This window comes from Hippopotamus amphibius, chromosome 9 (assembly GCF_030028045.1).
Source record: "Hippopotamus amphibius kiboko isolate mHipAmp2 chromosome 9, mHipAmp2.hap2, whole genome shotgun sequence".
Taxonomy (NCBI): domain Eukaryota; kingdom Metazoa; phylum Chordata; class Mammalia; order Artiodactyla; family Hippopotamidae; genus Hippopotamus; species Hippopotamus amphibius.
In genome coordinates this window covers 51,690,638-51,712,730 of record NC_080194.1, presented here as the reverse complement: position 1 = coordinate 51,712,730, position 22,093 = coordinate 51,690,638, and the positions used below count along the sequence as shown (strand labels likewise).

Sequence of the window (22,093 nt, the reverse complement as noted above, 5' to 3'; positions counted from 1 at the left end):
AATATCAAAAGGGAAATGATTTTATTTTCACTTTTTGTCTTGGCCAAATTACTTTGCTTTTATGACCAAAAGAGATCACAGAAATATACATGATATGTAAAATGGAGTCTGAAAACTAAGAGTTTCTGCCTGAGGTTTAAAGTGCAGGGACCGTATATTCCATCTTTTATATCAAGTCCAGTTTAAGATTGATGAATTAAGAAAAAATTCTCAGCTAGAAATTTTCCAGATTGTGAAAATGATTGAAAAGTGATAAATATGGAGAAAGATAGATTTGTTCCATAGACTTGATCTATACTAATTCAACTCTTCTTTTTTATAGTTAAGATATTATATACCATGCAATTTATCCTCAAAAAAATAAACCACAAAAATAACATAAGAAAAACAGCAGAGTTTGGAATTAGACCCATTCATTTTCTAAGAAAGCGCAAATCTTACATTCTTACTTGATTCCACAGATTGAGGTGTCAGCAACATACATAAGGACAAGATATTACCAGAGAAAGAATACAATGATAAGGGAAATTTGGTTCAAAGGTGTTAAGAGAAAAAGAAGGTCTCTCCATCACAAAATCTTATCAGGGACTTCAAAAGGGACCCAGATTATAGTGAAAGAAGGATGGAATGGAACCATATATGATTGTGTCATGGGTGACACACTAAAATTGAATCTATTCAGATAAATGTTAAGAATTCCCTGGTAGTGAAAGTTCTCACTGCCCTTTGAAACTGTCCAAGAGAACTTGTACTTCTTGGGATTTTGTTTAAGAAGTCCAGGCTTAATAGTAATACTTTTAAGATATCACAGCTTCTATTAACAAACAAGAGGAAGAGAAGCATGAAGAACCAGAAAAATGCTTGAAAATAATTGTCTTTTTTTCATGGCTACAAATTATTTCCACTCAAACAAAATAGCTTCCCATCTAAAAAGCAGAGTCAAATTTGTGAGTTCAGTGAGCACTTCTTCAGGTCAATTAACATGTGACATTTTTTTACATTTCCCAATTCAGATTAGCTGCATATTTTCTTAATACATTATATGTCAATGATCAGGAAAGTAGAACAAAAACTTCAAAGCAGTTTCTTAATTTACCTTTTTTCCCAAATAAGTATTTTTAAAATGAAGAAAAGTTTGTTTTTATGACTCCACTAGTTTGGGGTCTGAATCTAGAATCCTTACTAATTTTGGCAAGTTATTTTTGTTACTAGCACTTCCAAAGAAATACCAGTAACAAAACTGTGCACTAAAGTATGTTCAGCCATAATTCTCTTTAACGATCTTGAGTGGAGAATTTTTTTCTTTATACTGTGAAAGAAACTTACCAAGATTATAAAGTAAAACAGCCATCTTATCCCCACCTTATTCTCCTTATACAGACTTAAATTTAAAAGTGAAAGAGAAAATAAATGCTAAATCCCCAGGGGCTATGCTTTCTCCTGTGCAAATAATGCCTTCCCCACCAAGAGAAACTTCTATCCATTCAGAAAAGACATGAGAAGTCAGAAGGAATTCAGGATAAGGGCTTCAGGCTACATACCAAGAAAATAAGTTCTCATTTTTCAGTCTATGTCTAGGAATATACTTTCCTAGATAAACGACCCTTTCACCACACATCTTCCTCCTCACCTCTACTTTCTGCTGTTTATAGAGCTAGGGAAAGTATGGGGGAAATCAGGCTCAAAGTTTACTACTTATTATATGATCCATCAATGTAGACAGAAATTTTTGTTTATTCCATTTAGATATCAGTTAGGGCGTGCCAGACTCCTGAGATATAGGTACACTTGGATTGGAATTGTATTCCACAGCCTGTGGAATTTTGAAGCCCATTCCTGTATTTCTCCAGCTTCTCAGGGAGCTTAAGGTCTATGGTCGAAGCGAGAGAGTAGCACAGACATATGTATACTACCAACTGTAAAATAGTCAGTGGGAAGTTGTTGTATAACAAAGGGAGTCCAACTCGAGAATGGAAGATGCCTTAGAGGACTGGGGCGGGGAGGGTGGGGGGGACTCGGGGGCGGGGAGTCAAGGAAGGGAGGGAATATGGGGATATGTGTATAAAAACAGTTGATTGAACCTGGTGTACCCCCCAAAAAAAAAATAAAAAATATATAAAAAAAAAAAAAAAAAAAAAAGATGATTGAACCTGGTGTACCCCCCCCAAAAAAAATAATAAAAAAATAAAAAATAAAAAATAAAAAAAATAAAAAAAAAAAGGTCTATGGTCATTCTAGTCTCCTTGATTTTCCATATCTTACAGCTGTTCCTTTATCTTTTTTTTTTTCATTTATTACTTTTTTTTGGGGGGTACAGCAAGTTCAATCATCTGTTTTTATACACACATTCCCGTATTCCCTCCCTCCCTCAACTCCCCCCCCCACCATCCCTTGAGTCCCCCCCATCCTCCCCGTCCCAGTCCTCTAAGGCATCTTCCATCCTCGAGTTGAACACCCTTTGTTATACAACAACTTCCCACTGGCTATCTGTTTTACAGTTGGTAGTATATATATGTCTGTGCTACTCTCTCGCCTCGTCTCAGCTTCCCCTTCACCCCCTGCCGCCTCCCAAACCTCGAGTTTTCCAGTCCATTCTCTGCATCTGCGTCCTTATTCTTATATCCACTCCACATATGGGATTCAGCCTCTTTCCTGTGATCCCCACAAGTTAAAAAGAGTCATGTAATGGTTTATACTATCAATTCTATATTTGATTATGCTTACATTTTTCATCATATTTTTAAAAAATTATAAAAGAAATGGCTTGTATAATGTGAAGTATATACATATACAAAGAAGACTTTATGGAAATGTCAGTGGGAGATAGTAGAGTGAAAGGCACACTATACAAACAAACATCTGAAAATAGCCCATAGGAAGTCCTGTTCTTAAAAGTCCTTGTGGCCACCCTACAGACAGTGGTTTCTCACTGGTACTTGAGCCTCCTGCTTTCTTTTCATCTAGATTTTACTATCTTGCTGACTCCGCCTCACCCACCCATGCCACTGGGGCTTTGGATTTCTCCCCCGCTATTGTGAAGAGCAATTGTCCCCAAGATGCTCAGCTGGTATTCCTTCCATTTAATAGGATCCATCTTTCCAACGGCACTTATGGGTGACACTAGCAAAAATTTATTCTGCTATATTTTTAGGCACACACACCATTATTGTTACCATCAGACATTACAGACTAGCCATTTCTAGATCATGCATTTGAGAATAGCAGTACTGCATTACTTATTTGTTTAGGGTCATCTCTTTGGCTAAGTTTTTAAAATAGAATTTGAGAATAGTCTTGACAATAAACAATTTTCTTTATGCTTAGAGATAGCCATCATTGCAACTTCCAATCTGTCCAGATTCTCAAAGAAATCCGTGGTCTTCTTACTGTCAATAACTATTTCTGACATGTCTTGATAACTCCTTAACCTTCTCGTATTTCTCATTCGTATTCATCTTTTCTAAATCAGTATTTTAAAATGAGCGAAGATTCTCTAAATCACCTAAGCCTAACCATTACTTTAATGTATCTTTTCACTTAGTATACCTACTTACAGACTCATAGCACTACATCTCCCTGGATGTATTGGTAAAAGCCACATTTAATCTCAAACTCCTTTTGCTAACATTAACTGATATTTTCCTGCCTTTACCTTTTGTTCCTAAATCTCAGCTGATCCACAAATTTTTCTTCAAGTCTGGATTTTACAGCAACATTAGATATGCATTACTGGCTGCATTTTTCTTTGTCATAAGAATTGTAATTTATTGAACCATAATAACAATGTCCTCTAAAATAGTTACTCCCCTGCCAATCCTCACCAATTTACATACTTTTTCATTGTCATAAATTTGCTTTCTAATTACCTCATATGGATGAACAGAATTCTAATTCATTATGCTGCTACAGTCAAAATGAGAAGCATAAATTCTGATACAATTGTCATTTTTTAAAGCCAAAAGAACCTGCTATAGGCATCCTCCTAGAAGTGTTTCTGATCCCCAAATCTGTGCCCCTCTGTACATGGCTATAGCATCAAATGTTTCCTATTGCAATACATAGCACACTTGATTTCATTGTTAAATGTCTCTACTTTAGACTGTAAGTGCCATGAAGACAGGACCATGTCTTATTCTCTGATGAATCTCCAGTATATAGCACTGTGCCTGACCCATGTGAGATACCCAGTAAAATATTTGATGATGCTTTTGCCACTTCCCAACTATGTTGAAGCTATGGCATCCTTCCCTGCAAGAATTTCAGTAGATAGAATTATTGCACATTATATACTTTTACAGAGAATTTACTTCTCTCCCAAGAGCCTGAAGTAAATTTAAATCCATGAAAGATAGAGAAAGTGAAATGGAGGGAGCATACGTTACCAGAATGCAGAAAGGAGGATCAAGTACAGGAAGGCTTCAATATATAAAAACATTACTTTTTTAAAGTTTTTTTTCTTGTATGTAGGTTAGTTCAAATTCAAAATGCATTTTTAATAAACAAAAAGTATTATAAATTTTTGTCTAGTATCCCAAGGCAGTTCATCTTTTATGATGCAAATGAAATACTGACCATTGTCATGAACAATAATAGCAACAGAAAAAGCCTCTTTCTCTTAAGCGTACCAGGTCCTGTACTAGGCATTTTACATGAATTTCCCTAACAAAACCACGAAATAGGTGTTATTATCTCTACTAAACAGCACAGGCACTTGAGATTTATAAAGGTTAGTAACTTGCTCAAATTTGCTCAGACAGCAATGTGCAGGAGATTGTTTTTTTGTTTGTTTGTTTTGTGGGAGATTGTTTTGAATCTAGATCTGTATGACTGCAAAGCCATTGTTCTCTCCATTATGCAAAGAAATCATAATACTAACAATTATAAAAAAGCACAAAAACAATGAAACTGAATAAAAATGTATTTAAAATCTTAACTGCTGCTACTTGACTATTGCACACACACACACACACGCACACACAGTTTATTGGGGGCAAAGGAGTAGAAACAGTATAATACAGTGAAACACCTCCGAACTGATCATCAGAATACTAACCTTCCAATGCAATTTCTTCTACAACTAGCCACATGATCTTGTATAAATTGTATAACCTCTATGACCTTGGTTGTCTGACCTGTAAACACAGGATAATTCTATGTCTCAATCTGTAGTTCTAAAATTCTGCTTGGCATGAATACATGTTCAATTCTAGTACCAAGAACAGATGTCAAAAAAGCCTTAACTTGGCTACCTAATGTATCCAAATGCTAATTCACCAAAAAACAAATGCAAAAGTAAAAATAAAAATGCTCAATATAATTTTAACCTTTCAGCCTCTTCTACATTGTAAAGAATTTATTATTGATATATTTTACAAATTTTCTGATTACTCCTTTCAAATGATTTGAAGATAACAGTTTTGAGTACTTCCTCAGGTACTATTAATTTCAATAACCAGGAATAACAGATTCAATGATCTGCCCCCTCACTACCTACTTCTCTGGTCTCAATTTTTCATTATTCTCAAAGTCTTCTAATGCTTTTGTTTTCTTATTGCTTAGATGTATTTGAAATCTTCTCTTATCTCTTTGTAGAACTTTTTCCCTTGCCTTCTCCAACTGGCTAACTCTACTTATCTTTAAATTCTTAGCTCAGCATCACCTCCTAAAAACCTTCCCTAAACCCCCAGATGGAATTAAATTCTCTCTTCTGTATTACCCTAGCCCCTTATGTATGCTTCCATTGCTGCATACATTGCATTTGCTTACATATCTGTCTAAGCAGTAAGCTCCCTGTACTTAGTTCAGAATGTGACATACAGAAGGCAGTCAATAAACATTTGGAATCCTTGACTAAATATCAAATGTTTAAACATCTGTTATTATTCCCAGGTGTTTTTTAGGCAAGAGGGTCACAGCAACAGTCAAGTTATTGAAACGCAGAAACCTCAAGCAGTAGTCCCACTCCCCGATGCTGGAGTCTATATTATTGAAGTTCGAGCATACAGCGAAGGAGGCGATGGAACAGCTAGTTCCCAAATCAGGGTCTCATCATATTCAGGTAAGTTTTGACACAATAGGCTTAATTTGATAAGCACTAACAATATTAAGATGGTGTAAAACTCATCAAAATTAACATGATGGATTGCATGGTTCAGAGACTTTGAAGGTTCTCTTATTTTACTCTGATTGCTTTATGATCCTCCAATTAATACAAGCCATGGCAGTCTACCAGCAATTGGGGAATTTCTACAAATCTAAAATACCTTTATTTGTTAAATTCCCCTGTCTATCCTGATCTCAAGTAATGCTTACTGGCCATTTGTGCTTTGCAATATTGCTTTTAACCAGTATTGCACTAGTTTAATATATTCTACACACTTCTCTATTGTCATGATTAGCTTTATCACTAGATAATGGAAAGTGAGGGACAGGAAAGTTTAAAGGGAATGCTTTTTAAAATTAAAATTTGATTATGTCTATGGATTTCAAAATAAATTATAAATTTCATTGAATATCATTGTTTTGGGTTTTTTTCTTTTTCCAGCTTTATTGAAATATAAATGAGATATAGCATTAAGTTTAAAGTGTACAAGGGTTGACTTGATACACTGTATATTGCAAATATGTACACAAACTTACTGCAAAAATATAGCTAATACCTCCATCACATCATATAACTGCTATTTCTTTTTTGTGGTAAGAATATTTAAAATCTACATTCTTAACAAGTTTCAAGTATATATTAGAGTTTTATTAATTACAATCACTATGCTGTATATTAGATCTCTAGAACTTATTTGAGCATCATTATTATTAGCAATATTAATAATTTCTCACTCTTACTGAGCCCTTGCTATATATCAGGCATGGTCGTAAGTGTTTACGTACATCATCTTATTGAATCTTCTTAACAGTGAGGTAGGTGGCATTATTCTTGTTCTACAGAGAAAATTTAAGTAACTTGCCTAAGATCACACTATTACTAAGTGAAAGAAACAGAATTCAACCCCATTATTATTACACCAGCAAGAGAAAACTGATTCAAGGAAGAGAGATTTTACAAATTAAGAAGAAAGTAACCATTTCATTGACGTAGTCAAAAAAGAAAGCAAAAGATTTCATTAAATGCTCAAATCTCTCATTGAGAAAATATTAGGCAATTTTTATTAAGGCCTTACATAAAAATGTTTAATATACATATAATTAATAGGTAATTGTGAGTATTATTTATTGAGCAATCATTCTCAAGCAGAATTATCAATCTAAAGGGAAGTATCTTATGATATTCTATAGCACTCTGAATGTGGATGTATTATATTCAATGTATTGCTCGATTTAGGTTAAGACCAGAGGCATTTCTTGTGAATTTTTTTTTTGATGCCACAAAGTGAGATAGAAGGAAAATATAGCAGAGAAAATAATAAGGTAGACTGAAATTTTGAGGAAAAGCTATTGACATAATACTTGGTAAGCAAATTCTTGCATAAAAATACAAGAAGAAATAAAGGACATTATTGAGGCAATTGATAAAATTTGAATAATGTCTGTAGATTAGTTACTATTTCAGCATTCATTTCCTATTTTTAAAAATTGTACAGTATACAAGAAAATGTCTTATTTTTAAGATCTGTACATTAAAGTATTTAGGGGTAAATATACATTATGTCTACAACTTACTTTCAAATGGGTCAAGAAAAAATGTACATACTTATAGAATAATAGAGCAAGAAGATAAAGCATAAACATTTCAGGAATCAATGAATTCTTTGTTTTATTCTCACAACTTACTTGTGCATCTAAAATTGTTTCAAAATGAACATTTAAAAATAAAAATCATAAGATACAGAAAATCTGACTTTTTCAGAAATTCAGATGAAAAGAACTGAGAACTTAAATATATTGTGGCCACACAAAAATTTATTACACTTTATGATTTATTTATAAAATTGTGGTTTCAAGAGCAAGAAAGGTAATAATGTCTCGACATTGATTCATTCACAATTGAAATGTTCAGATTTTCAAGAGCACATTGAAGAACTAGGTTATTTCTGAAAAGTTAAAAAGGTGACAACTCTCTGCTTGCTTGATAAGTCTCAAAGTTCTAATAACAACAATACAAAGAGCATTTACTGAGCTCTGGTCATGTTCTTTGCATTGCTTTTCTATATATTATTTTATTATATCCTCCTAGCAAACTTATGAGTTAAGTATTTTATTATTCTCTGGCATTCCAAGTTTCCTTTCAACTCTAACACAATCAGATTCTAAAGTATCATCCAGATAATATCAGCTCCAAGCTTGAAAGTACTTATAAACATCTTGATTCTCCCATTTGTATTTTAATTAACTTGTAACTCCTATTCCATAAAAAAAAAGTTGTCAACTTTTATGTTTTAGTTAATAACACTTTAGCTAGAGCAACCCATTTCCTGAGTTGTAATAGAGTGAAATCTCATGGTATTGAATTAGACCCATAAAACATAAGCAACAATTGGTTTCATTCTTATGTTTTTCCAAAAACCAAAAGCCTAAGAAGTTGAATGACCAACTCAAGTGAAATAGTTAGTTAGTCTTATATCTGGGACTAGAACTAGGTCCAATGTTTATTGTTGTTTGTGTTTTGTTTTGTTTTGTTTTGTTACGCTGAAATAGCATATTTTTGCTTTGTGGATTCTATGTCAAATTTGAGATATAGACCCTACTTAGCATGCTGAAAGTGAGGGGTTTTGTTTTTTTTTCTTTTTGGTAAGGATGCCATGTAAGTTGATTTAACAAGGAAGCAGCCACTCTCAAATAAATAGGAAGAATGTTTTCACAGTTTTTATTTATTAAGCATGCACATACCACTCCAGTGAGGCTTTGTCATCATGCCTTTCTTATAGCTCACATGTGGCCATGCACTTCACAATGACCCCATTTTGTACAGGTTGAAATATATGTAACATTCTCCAATACGGTGATTAATAGGTTTTATTAGTGCCTTAGCTGTAAAAGTTTTCAGAGGAAAGAAGATTTGCTGCTTTGAGTGTGTATATGTATTGTTTGCCAAACAAAAGTTTCTTCAGCTCTTAAATGAGCATCTGAAAAATAAATGTAGACTCTATCCTGTAACAAAAATCACACCCAGAATCCTGTTACACTCAATCTGGCCAGAGAGGATAACTTAACAGAAGGATGATTCCAAAAATCAGTTGGTACATTTTATTATTAATCTATCATCATGGTTTTAATCAAGACCAATCATTGTTTTAATAGAGACAACACATAGGAGTATCTCTTTCTACTAATCCCTAGCTCAATGACTTTAAACAAGTTTCTATAATCTTTTTAAGCCCTGGTACAGTCTGCAACTCCAGAATAAATAATAGCACTTACTGCATAGGAACGTGAGGATCAAATAAAATAATATGTATGAAAAGCTTGGTACAGTACTTGGCATATAGTAAGCATTCATTAAATGTCACTCATGATGATGATACTTCCGAAGACTTCTAGCTTGAGGAACTATTCCTGAAGTTAGATCTAAGGGTGATTGTTTGTGAACTTATGGAGCTATCAAAACTACTTCAGACTAATCTATCCAAATCAGGGAGTTTAGTCAAGCAGCCACCCTAATACATTACCTGCATGCAATGTTTTTGTCTCAAGAAGGAATAACTTCTCCTGGGTAGAAGTAAAAGTAATGAAAGATGCCTCTTTTTTGCCAGGTTTGGCCTGAGAATCTACAACTTAAGCCTGCTCAATTGAAACAGTCAGATCAATCAAGGACCCATAAGTAAATTAAAATTAAATAATACTTTATTATTAAATTAAAATTTTATTATTATATTTAAAATTTTACTTAAATTATGCATTCTGGTTGCCACAAACTTTTGCTTCATTTCCTGAACTGTGCACTATAGAAATTATTTTATTTTCTTTCATGGAATTTGAGATGTTTTCCATCAGTGCATCATTGTTGAAAATTATATTGAATCTCCTGATTAGGTGTATTTGTTCAACGTGGCCTTTTTAACACCATATCCCATATACATTTCTGCCCTCCGTATACCTTTTGAGAATCCCGGAAAATATCTTGTTTCATAAGCACAAGGAACACTCTTATCAGAAACAGGATTGATGTTGCATTTATCCTAACATACCTAAAAACAATTTTCCTAGTTCAGGCAAAACCAAAATAATTATATCCATTTAATGCTTCTCTTTTTCACAGGTGGGAAAATCACTAGTGCTCAGTCAACCCTCCACACTCTCTCCACATCTTCATCATCAGTAACGTTGCTTTTGGCATTGATGATTCCTTCAACCTCTTGGTGAAAACTGCAGACTTAATTTGCTTTTCTTTGCTTTAGCTTGATAACAACACTGAATAGAGGATAATGTAAGTGGAGACCCAGGAGATGAGCATTAAAAACTTGGAACTGCACATGGTGCACTTACAGGAGGTTGGGAGGAATATTACTTATCCATCAGGTTTCTTTTTGGTTTTTGTAAATGGAGAGGACAGTTCTTGGTCCAATAAAAATATGCACATTGTATGTAATGAATTTTTGTAAGCAAAGGTAATTCTTTCAAATGTATTCTTTACTTTTTTTAGTATGTTGGAATTTGATTTTATATCTGATGACCCTGAGTGTGTGCCATCCATTTGTTAAGCAAGTGGTCTCTAGCAGATCTGTTTCAAACACAAATACAAAACTGAGAGTGAAAAATTTGCTCGAGACTCCAAGTCTACTCTTTTTCATTTTTCATTTGGCTGACTACTCCAATTGACAAACCAGCAGGGGATATGAAAAAATACTTCAATTGTGTGGTCCATTATAGGATAAGTACACAAAAATTTTGTCGAAAAATATTGTATGATTGCATCATGAAAGAACAAAATCTGTCAATATGCTATTCTATATGCATCCCTAGAGCAAGTTATTAGGATAGGGAATAAGCCATTTACATTAGTGCAAGGTAAATAGAAAGTGAGTCCAAATGCACTGAAGTGCTATTGTTTTTCATCAAGTACTATGTTACCTAGCTGCAAATATAGTAAATGTTTATTTTTAATAACAAAAGATAAAGTCACAAAATATATATATATATATGATCACTAAAAGCTTCAGATACTGACATGCTGCCAAGGGTGCTAACTTGAAAATGAAATGAATGTGGGACAGAGCTTTCCCATTTCCCCACCTACTGCCCAAAAAAAGGTGTTGAATTAGGCCCAAGGTTTCCTTCTAACTACAAATTATTTTAAGGATAATGAAAAATTTGTTCTGCAAGTAATTTTGCATACAGATAGTCTATAGATTAAAACGGCTCAAGCATAACAAATGTTGATTTTTTAAACTGTTCCATGCATCACATGCCATTAATAAAATCTTACCAACTAGTAAAATAAAGAGGACCTCTTGGATAAATTGATTGTTTTTTAAATTAAGCAGTGTGTGGAAACATGACCTCAGTATGGGGTCTCAGCTAGTCCAACCAGCCATACCACTGTTTAGGAGGCAATACCCATTTGCTATTTGAGGATTCAACTTGAACCTAAGTGATCCTAGATAGTTGTTGGAAAGTGTGGTGAAAGTTTCTATGTGATGATATTTTACAGATGTTCTAACCAATATGACAATGTGCTAGAGTTCACATTAGACCCAGGAAGATGCCTGAAGGGATAGTTATTGCAAAGTCATATGCCAAAAAAGAGCCTGAAAAAACTACCGTTTTACAGGTGTTGTTAATATAAGAACAAAAGATAGATTCTTTTCCTTTCCTTTATAAAATCTAAACCTGTTCATTCTACTCACATCTTTTACAGCAAGCAAAATGAAGCAGTATTGAGCTCAAACTGCCAGCTCTAGAGGTTAATCCTTGTAGAATCAGAAGAGAGATTGGAGTTTCTATTCTGAATATCCTCAGAGATTGGGTTCAGAGACACAGGACCACTGTTTGTGTTGGTTACTCATTCTCTTTGGAGGGGATTAAGTCCAAGACAGCCCTAAACAAACAAGAAGTGATTTAGAAGACTATTATGGTTAATAGATTATTGTAATAAATTACCACGGATGGTGAATATCAAAGCCTGTGAATAATGACAACCACGTGGCCTTCCTTGAGCACCTCCTTTGCAGTGGGAGAGGCTGGACTTTGCATATAGAGGGATGCTAACTGTTTAGCAGGCAAAATATGAGCTCTCCCAAGTATGGTATAGCTTATAGGAGCAGATAGTGTATCTGAAAGAAATGCGGCAAGAATATTAAGGAGTGGGCAACAACTTTGACTTCATATTTTATTCATCAAATCACTGTCTTCATTGTCCATAGTGTTTCCTACTAGACTTAGTGAACTTTAAGAATTGAGTTATTACTAAAACTCTTATAAAACATAGCCCAATGAAATATAATGTCAATATATGGCAAAGTCAAATTAACCAATATTTCCAAATACCTGATGGATGGTGTATATCTGACAGAATATTTAAATATAGAATGTCTAATGTATTCTTACAGGAATCAGCAATAGGGGATGTTTTTATGCAACATATACAGAATATGTATTTTGCATTGTAAACCTATTAAAAAACAAGTTTTAAATGTTTATGTACTTATGAATTACATACTTGTTACTTTGTAGAAAGCAGAACAGCATTCCTTAGCAAGGTACATTATACTGAGTGAGCTTTTTCTTGGATGGAATGGTAACCACACAGTCCGAAATCAGTAAAGAGACTGTATTTTTGTATAATGTCAGTTGAGCTATGAAGAAAAAAAGACTCCTCATAATTAAAAATTTCATGAAAGTGAATGTTTTGCATACCCAAAGGAAGGTACTGTGGACCCCATGTCAAACCGTTAAATATATTGTGTACAGTCTGTATATATACTATATATAATGGTATATACCATGTGGAAGGCACAGTCAGATAATAGTTCTGTGTACTGTTCTTGTAACATTAGATCTTTTTAATAAACAATTCTCTTTTTATTGATTTTATTTTATCTCTTGTCAACTACATGAGTAATGTTATTTCATGCAGACCACAATATGCTCATATTTATGGTAGAGTTTTCACACTGAAAATATCATATTAAGACTCTGCATGTTGTTATCATTTTAGGTTCAAAAATCTTTATAGATGTCCATGGTATTTCCAACTGGAAACTACGTCAAAGAATAAACCAAGCAAAGAAGCAAGTGCAAATGAGATAAATTCAGAGTTAAACTCATGATTTATTCCTTCTCAAGAAGAAGACTTCATTAAATGTGTTTTGTAAACAGTTTGTTAAATATATACATCTTTTTTTTTTTAAGCCGTATATCCCAATATGTTCCAGGTACAATTCTCATAGACAGAGCTTTTGTGCTCACACTTCTGTGCTTCCTTAGTACCATGTACACATCTCTATTATACCAGTAGTCACAGGATGTTACAGTGATTTGTGTATAAATGTTTCTTCTCCACTATCTAGGTTATGAGATCCTCCAAGAAAGACTATATTATGTTAATCTTAGGATTTCTCTCACTAGTGCCTAGCATAATACCTAGCACATATCAAATGAAAAACTGATTGGATTTAATTTCATGTTGGACTTTAAAATTTCTTTTAGAACAAGCTTCCAAAAGCCTGGGTGATCATCCAAATCACCTGGGAGATCATCCAAATCACCTGGGAACCCAAAGCTTGGAGTCTGATTCAGCAGGTTAGAAACAAGGGAACTCATTTTCAAAATCTTCTCAAATACAAAGTGATATAACTCTAATTCAAAGGGAATTTGGCAATAACTAATAAAATTTTATATGGATTTACCCTTTCACCTAGCAATCCCATGTCTAGGGATATATTCCTAAGATAGACTGCAACAAAAAATATGCAATTTTAGGTGAATAAACAAGGTGCAGAACAATGAGTATATGCTCCCTTTTCTGGAAGAAGTGGGAAAAATACAAACACATATTTGCTAATATTCTCTAAAAGAAATAATGGGGAGGAATAGGCTAAAAACTAATAAAAATCATAACTTACTAAGGAAGGGGAGAATAGGATATGGGAATAAATATGCAAGCAAGCCCTTTCTTGATGTACTTGTTTCATAGTTTTGAGTTTGGAACTATATAAATGTTTTACATTAATTTGAAAACCAAGCAAAAAGGAAAAAACAAAGCAACCTCTGCCGAGACCAGCTCGGAGACTCGAGGTGAGTGACCGGTGCCGCAAGCTTGAAGAAGACACAGACACAGACTGAAGAGAAAGATGGGACCGGGGGACTCAAGACCTCTAGGATCAAGAGCCCTGCTGACTCATCCCAGGTTGCTTTTATTGAGTTCGTGGGCTAACATTCTCAGGTTACACTCATAAACAATCAAAGGCCTCACATGACTGGGGCAATGATCCTTGTTTGCCTCCTGAGTCCGAGCTGAGCAGGTGTGGATTTGAGCTGGGTGTGGAGAGCAAAACAGCCCTGGGGGCAGGAGACCTCTCTCAGATATTGGGGGTCTGTGCCCCACCCGTGTTGGCCCCTCTGCGACTGTGCCTGTCTTAGGTTGTTCCTCCCTTGAGGAATCTTACCCGTCTCTGGCTAACCAGTCATCCTCCAGGGCCAAACACGGTGATATAAGGAAGGCTCTATGTGCCACCCCTGTTGGCCCCTCTGCGGCTGTGCCTGTCTTAGGTTGTTCCTCCTCTGAGGAATCTTACCCGTCTTTGGCTAACCAGCCATCCTTCAGGACCAAACAGGGTGATATTAGTCTCCACGCCCCGCACCCTCAGCTCCTCCACTGCTCAAGCAGGACATGCTGAATCCCATCACTCGGCCCACATACTTCAACATTTTCAAGGTTACAAAAAGGTTCCCGAATGTCTTCCCACAAACCTCCAAAAAAATAAGAGTAAATGGAAAATTAACTATATATCAATTCAATGATTGAGAAGTTAAAATTTTTCTTTGTAGAAGAATTATAACCACAAAGATAAGTATTTCAATTCAGTATTTTGACAGTATGGAACTGTCACGTCCCGTGTCATGCCTCTAATGAGACATACATGCCAAGGACAAAACTTCACACACACACACACACACAAATCTTAATCTACATTCATTGGTCTTGTGAGTAGCATGATTAGTATAATTGTTTTTGAACTAGCCAATATATACTTTTAAATGTTAAAATTATTAAAAGAGTATAATTTTGGAATAAGAGAATAGAGATACATACATATATAAAATAAAACCTATAATCTTTGACTTAGAAATATCAGTATGAATTCAGTTTATTTAAACATTTACAAGAACAATGAACACCTGTAATGGAAAAATAATACAAATAATGAATTAACAATGCACAAATTGTGGTCTCCAAATGCCATTCACCACTAAAAGAAACTTTCTTGGAGTAATAGCTGATTTCAGATCTCAGAAGGAATGTACAGGAGGAGATTGGGACTCCTTATCATGCTTATAAAGACTATCTTTTAAGTGGAGACTTAATCACATCCCATTAGAAAAGACAGGATAACTTGAGTTCATAGAGAACAATGACAGCAATGAATTGAAACACGTATAACATCTAAAAATTTATTATTTCATACTAATATATGCAAAAATCATTGATTATCTTTGCTGGATGCAAGATTCATCATTCTGAGAATTGCTATAAAATATAAAAAGGGAATATTTAAGTATCTGTTTTGCCTTTCCTATAGGGACTGTGTTTCAGGATGATCAAATAATTCATGAAGGATAGCTCTACTTTACGAAATAATCACAGTTAATACATGCAAAAGGAGTGATAGAATTAAAAAATCATAAATACTTTACTCAGGCACTGATTGTGAGTAGATGTTAAAACCATTAGGTAAAGTGCTGATGAAGAACATTTCAGTAGAAACATCAGACTGCCGTCATCTGAGCCCACTGATTTTAACATCACTGAAAGGAATACACACAGATATTTAGTACATCCTGACACAGTAGAATGAGATGTATATAGCACTACATCTTATTTCTTTTAATAAAAGAAACTTTTGTTTTCAGAAAAAAAAGATCTTGCCACATTGATGTGTTCTACTTTGTTTTCCAATATTTGTATGAGTAATAATATGTCATATCTTTATGAAATATATAGTGATTCATAAATATGCAAGAATAAACTTTTATATTCAAATACATTAAATGGATCAAAATAAAATTCGCTGAATAGCTGGTTGTTGCCACCACATAAAATTGAACTTCAATTTTAATAGGCAAATTATTGCTTATGCTGCCATTTCAAAGTTATATTGATAAAGGACCTAAATGTTAGAGTACAGTAAAAGAAATTAACAACCCAAGTTTTATCAGCATGTGGTAAATGCTGTAGCATAACACAAGTATTCTGAGATGGCCAATTTCCTATCTTTATTGCTTCATCTATTTTCTTATTTTGAATTGAATCCATGACAGTTATCAGAAAAATCCTACATGTGGCCAACCATCTGTGATTTCTGTGGCATATTACATATTAACCTCATCAGTGATCTCTGTGGCATGTTACATATTAACCTCTAACAAGAGCCGATAACTACTTAAAAGACCATCAGTACAACACTTTAGAAATATTCCAATGATAAACTTTATCTATGTGGCAGAAACTGGCTCTCCGAAACACATTTGCTTCTCTCCCCAGGAATACAGCTAAACCTTATTTCCCAGCCTCTTTTTATTTTAAGTATGGTCAAACAACCGAGTTTCAGCTAATGGAAGGTGATGGAAGTTATGTGTGCTCTCTAGAAGTATGCTAACCTCATACAGCCTAGGTTTTGCTTTTTAAGAGTAACATCTTCTTGCTAAAGCGTGGATCTTTTCAGAATGTAAAAAATAAATATTGTTTAAAATTATATTTGAAAATTATCATGAGTTTCTGTATCAAACATATCATATGTATCTCTCCTGACTCCCTCGGCCTCACCTACCTTCCAGTGCTGGGATATTTGCTCCACCTCAGCTGCCACCCAACTGACTAACTCCCTTCAGGTCCACTCAGTTCCACTGTATGGACCCAACCAATACCTTGACCTAAGTCACCAGGTACTATCTTTTGGTTGCCACTCTCAGAGCCAGGCCAACCAGGTGTACCTCTAGGATTCTGGTCCCTCTCACAATTTCTGTATGCAGATAAAACGTTACAGTGCAGGACATAGAATCTGGCTTCCCAACTAGCTACTAAAAGTTTCAGATGATGCAGAAAAGTGCAAAAAACTAATTCCTAGGGATGAACGTTGACCAATGGTAAATAAAAGAAGATAGCGCTAGACAGATGTACTTACTCCCCTCTCTTCTCTTCTGTGGATGCTCCAGAGCACGATTATTTTTATAAAACCTTTCTGGAGACTCCCACATGGCCACATAGATGTATCCGGCAAGGATATGTGTCCAACAAAGCTTATCATAAAGCAAAAACCTGAGTAAACATCATCCTACCTTGCTTCCCATTCTTTCCTACTTCGCTTTCTATTTCCCTTACTCATGCTGCCCTGAGATTGCACGAGAATCTATTTACTGGGGAACCTGGGCTGAGACGGTTTCTGCTAGCCATTAGAGGGAACCAGGGCTCCTTGAAGAAATGGTTGATTTGAGATTTGGGTCAAAAATTGTACAAAATAAGCCTGCATTGTCTAGTAGTTCCAGAAAACAAGGAAGTTTAAAAGACAAGTGGGGTCATGAAAAATGGACACAGGATCCATCCTGAATGTGCTTCCAGTGGAACATGTTAAATAAATAAGATTTGTAAACACACCATTCCTAGTGAAATATTTATCCAGGCAACATTTATCAATGGATGCTAAAACAAACCATTGCAAAAAATGATTGACAAGGAATCTGACATCAGATAACCAACATATGAATCTATCAATTTATTTTAGCACCATTAAATTGGGACAGCCTTACATTGTTGGCCATTTGACGTGATGTAATATGAAATATATAATCTTTAATGAAGCATTCTTAATAAAACAAAACAAAACCCCAGATTCCTGAATGTAATCAACTTCTATATCTATCAGTTGCAAAAAACATAAGAAATAGAAAAAGTCTGCTATATGAGGCCATGAAAAACTAATTGGCCAAATCCAGAATGTTGAATACTCTTGAAGAAAATAATCATGTTTATTTCATAGATCAGTAACACGATGGGAAAGAAGGAAAGGAATGGGTGTTCCTTGTTAAATAAAACTTAAGAAATGGAATAAAATGCAAAGACCATGTTCAAATTATGATCCAAATAAATCATTCATAATAAATGATATTTGTTTAAAACCTAGAAAAAATGAAATGTGGACTAGATAGAGTATGATATACTGTTGATTTCTTTAGCTGTGACAATGTATTGTAGTTATTTTAGACAATTTTTTTGGAAAAAGATATGACATGACATGGTGGCAAGGATTTATTTATTTATTTAAATTAAAATATAGTTTATATATAATATGTTAATTTCAGGTGTACTACGTAACAATTGACATTTGCATACATTATAAAATGATCACTACAATAAGTCTGTCCCATCTGTCCCCATACAAAGTCACTACAATATTGTTGACCATATACCTTCTGCTATATATTAAATTCCATGATTTCTTTATTATGTAATTGAGGTTTGTACCACTTCATCCTTTTCACCTATTTTACCCTCCTCCCACAAACTCTCTTCTGGCTACTACACATATGTTCTCTATGAGTCTATTTTTGTTTCATTTTATATGTTGGTTTCTTTGTTTTTATAATTGCCTATACAAGTGAGATCATGTGATGTTTGTCTTTCTTAGTCTGACTTATTTCACTTAGCATAACATCCTCTAGATTTATCCATATTGTCACAAATGACAATATTTCATTTTTATGACTAATATTCCATTGTATAAATATACAATCTCTTCTTTGTCCATTTGTCTATTGATAGGCATTTAGGTAGTTTCCATACCTTGGCTATTGTAAACAATGCTGCAATCCACATTAGAGTGCACACTAACAATTTTTAACACTTTTAAAATTAGTGATTTTGCTATAGTGGGTAAATGTCCAGACATAAAGTTAATGAATCATATGGCAGTTCTAGTTTTCATATTTTTAGGAACCTCCATACTGTCTTCCATTATGGCTGCACCAATTTATAATCTCACCAACAGCGTGCAAGGTTCCCTCTTCTCCACAACCTCACCAGTGCTGGTTACTTTTCATCTTTTAGATGATGTCCATTCTGAAAGGTGTAAGATAGTACCTCATTGTGGGTTTGATTTGCATTTCCCTCATGATTAGTAATGTTTAGCATCTTTTCATCTGTCTGAGGGCCACCTGTATATTTTCTTTAGAAAAATTTCTAGTCAGGTACTTTCCCAATTTTTTTGATCATGTTGTTTATTCTTTTGATATTGAGTTGTATGCATTATTCATGTATTTTTAATTTGTTTAATTTTTTTAAATTAATTTATTTATTGGCTGCATTGGGTCTTCGTTGCTGCACACGGGCTTTCTCTAGTTGCAGTGAGCGGGGGCTACTCTTCATTGTGGTGCACGTGCTCCTTATTGTGGTGGCTTCTCTTGTTGCAGAGCATGGGCTCTAAGAGTGGGCTTCAGTAGTTGTGGCACACAGGCTTAATAGTTGTGGTGCATGGGCTTAGTTGCTCCATGGCATGTGGTATCTTCCTCGGGCAGGGATCGAACCCATGTCCCCTGCATTGTCAGGTGGATTCTTAACCACTGTGCCACCTAGGAAGTCTCTGTATATTTTTTATATTAACACCTTATCAGATATACTATTTGCAAATATATTCTCCCATTCAGTAGGTGGCATTTTCGTTTGGTTGATAGCTTCCTTCACTGTGTAAAAACTTTTTAGATTGGGCTACCCTGGTGGTGCAGTGGTTGGTTAACAATCTTCCTGCCAATGCAGGGGACATGGGTTCAAGCCCTGGTCCAGGAAGATCCCACATGCTGCAGAGCAACAAAGCCTGTGTGCCACAACTCCCGAGCTACAACTACTGAGCCCACATGCCACAAATACTGAAGCCCATGTGCCTAGAGCCTGTGCTCCACAACAAGAGAAGCCACAGCAGTGAGAAGCCCGTGCACCACCACGAAGAGTAGCTCCTGCTCACCACAACTACAGAAGTCCATGCTGAGCAACGAAGACCCAATGCAGCCAAATATAAAATAAAATAAATAAATAAATAATAAAATAAATCTTAAAAAAGAACTTTTTAGATTGATGCAGTCCCTTTGTTTATTTTTGCTTTTGTTTTCTTTGCCAGAGGAGACATATCCAAGAAACTATTTCTAAGACTGATGTCAAAGACATGTTTTTCTCATGAAGATTTATGGTTTCAGGTCTTACATTTAAGTCTTCAATGCATTTTGAGTTTATTATTGTATATGTCCTGAGAAAGCAGTACAGTTTGATTCTTTTGCATATAGCTGTCCAGTTTTCCCAACACAATTTATTGAAGAGGCTGTATTTTTCCACTGTATACTCTTGCCTCCTTTGTCACGGATTAATTTCCCATATGTGCATCAGTTTGTTTCTGCTTTCTCTATTTTTTTCCATTGACCTGTCTATTTTTGCGCCAGTAAAATACTTTTTTGTTGCTGTAGATTTTTAGAATACTTTGAAATCAGAGAGCATGATACCCCCAGCTCTTTCTTCTTTCTCAAGATTGCAGTGTTTCCATACAAATTTTAGAATCACTTATTCTACTTATGTGAAAAATGCCACTGTTATTTTGATAGGGATTGCACTGAATTTGTAGATTCCCTTGAGTTTTATAGTCATTTTAAAATTATTAATTATATCAATCATGAGCATGGTATATCTGTGTTTATATCATTTTCAATTGCTTCCATCAATATCTTATAGTTTTCCAAATACCAGTCTTTTACCCCCTTAGTTAGATTTATTCCTAGGCATTTTATTATTATTGATGAAATGTAAATGGGATTGTTTTCTTAATTTCTTTTCCTGATAGTTTTCTTAGTGCATAGAAACTCAATAGATTTCTGTAAATTAATCTTGCATCTTGTAACTTCACTAAATTCATTTATTAGTTCTAATAGTTTTTTGATGGTATCTTTACAGTTTTCTATGTATAATATCATGTGATCTGCAAACAGTGACAGTTTTACTTCTTCCTTTCCAATTTGAATTCCTTTTATTTCTTTTCCTTGTCTGATTGCTGTGCCTTCCAAAATTATGTTGAATTCTTCCAAAACTATGTTGAACAAAAGAGGTGAAAGTGGGCATCCTTGTCTTGTTCCTAACCTTAGAGGAAACACTTCTAGCTTTTCACCATTGATAAAGATATTAGTTATAGGTCTTTCACATATGGCATTTATTATGTTGAAGTATATTCCCTTATACCCACTGTGTTGAGCACTTTTAATCATAAGTATATGTTGAATGTTGCCACAAGCCTTTTCTGCATCTATTGAGATGATCACATGATTTTTAATTTTCAGTTTGTTAACTTGGTGTATCACATTGAATGATTCGTAAACAGTGAACCATCCTTGAATCACTAGGATAAATCCCACTTAATCATGGTGTATGATCTTTTTAATGTACTGTTGAATCTGTTTTTTAATATTTTGTTGAGGATTTTTGCATCTATGTTTATCAGTGATAGTGGCCTATAATTTTCTTGTTTTGTGATGTCTGTCTGGTTTTGGCATCAGAGTGATGCTGACCTGTTGGAACGAGTTCAAAAGCATTTTTTCTTTTTCAATTTTGTAATAGTTTGAGAAGGATAGATGTTAACTCTTCTTTAGGTGTTTGGTAGAATTCAACTGTGAACATGTCTGGTCCTGCACTTTCATTTATTGAGAGATTTTTTATTTTTATTATTGATTGAACTTAATCACTGATAATTGATCTGTTTATATATTTTCTATTTCTTTCTGATTGACTCTTGGAAGAGAGTATGTTTCCACAAATGCATCCATTTCTTCTATGTTGTCCATTTTAAAGGCATATAATTACTCAGAGTAATCTTTTATGATCCTTTATATTTCTGTGCTGTTGGTTGTAACATCCTCTTTTATCCTGAAATTATATATTTGGGCCCTATATCTT

The 22,093-nt window shown here is 34.5% G+C and overlaps 1 protein-coding gene across 1 annotated transcript in view; it reads left to right on the top strand.

The window, feature by feature from the left end:
- CNTN5 (contactin 5) overlaps positions 1-12,986 on the top strand; it is a 1,287,027-nt gene extending 1,274,041 nt beyond the window's left edge. Inside the window, exons 24-25 of the mRNA XM_057750478.1 lie at positions 5,890-6,058; positions 10,214-12,986. Coding sequence (XP_057606461.1) covers positions 5,890-6,058; positions 10,214-10,317 — 273 coding nt within the window. The 3' untranslated portion in view covers positions 10,318-12,986. The remainder of the gene's footprint in view (positions 1-5,889; positions 6,059-10,213) is intronic.
- Positions 12,987-22,093: the final 9,107 nt, after the last annotated feature.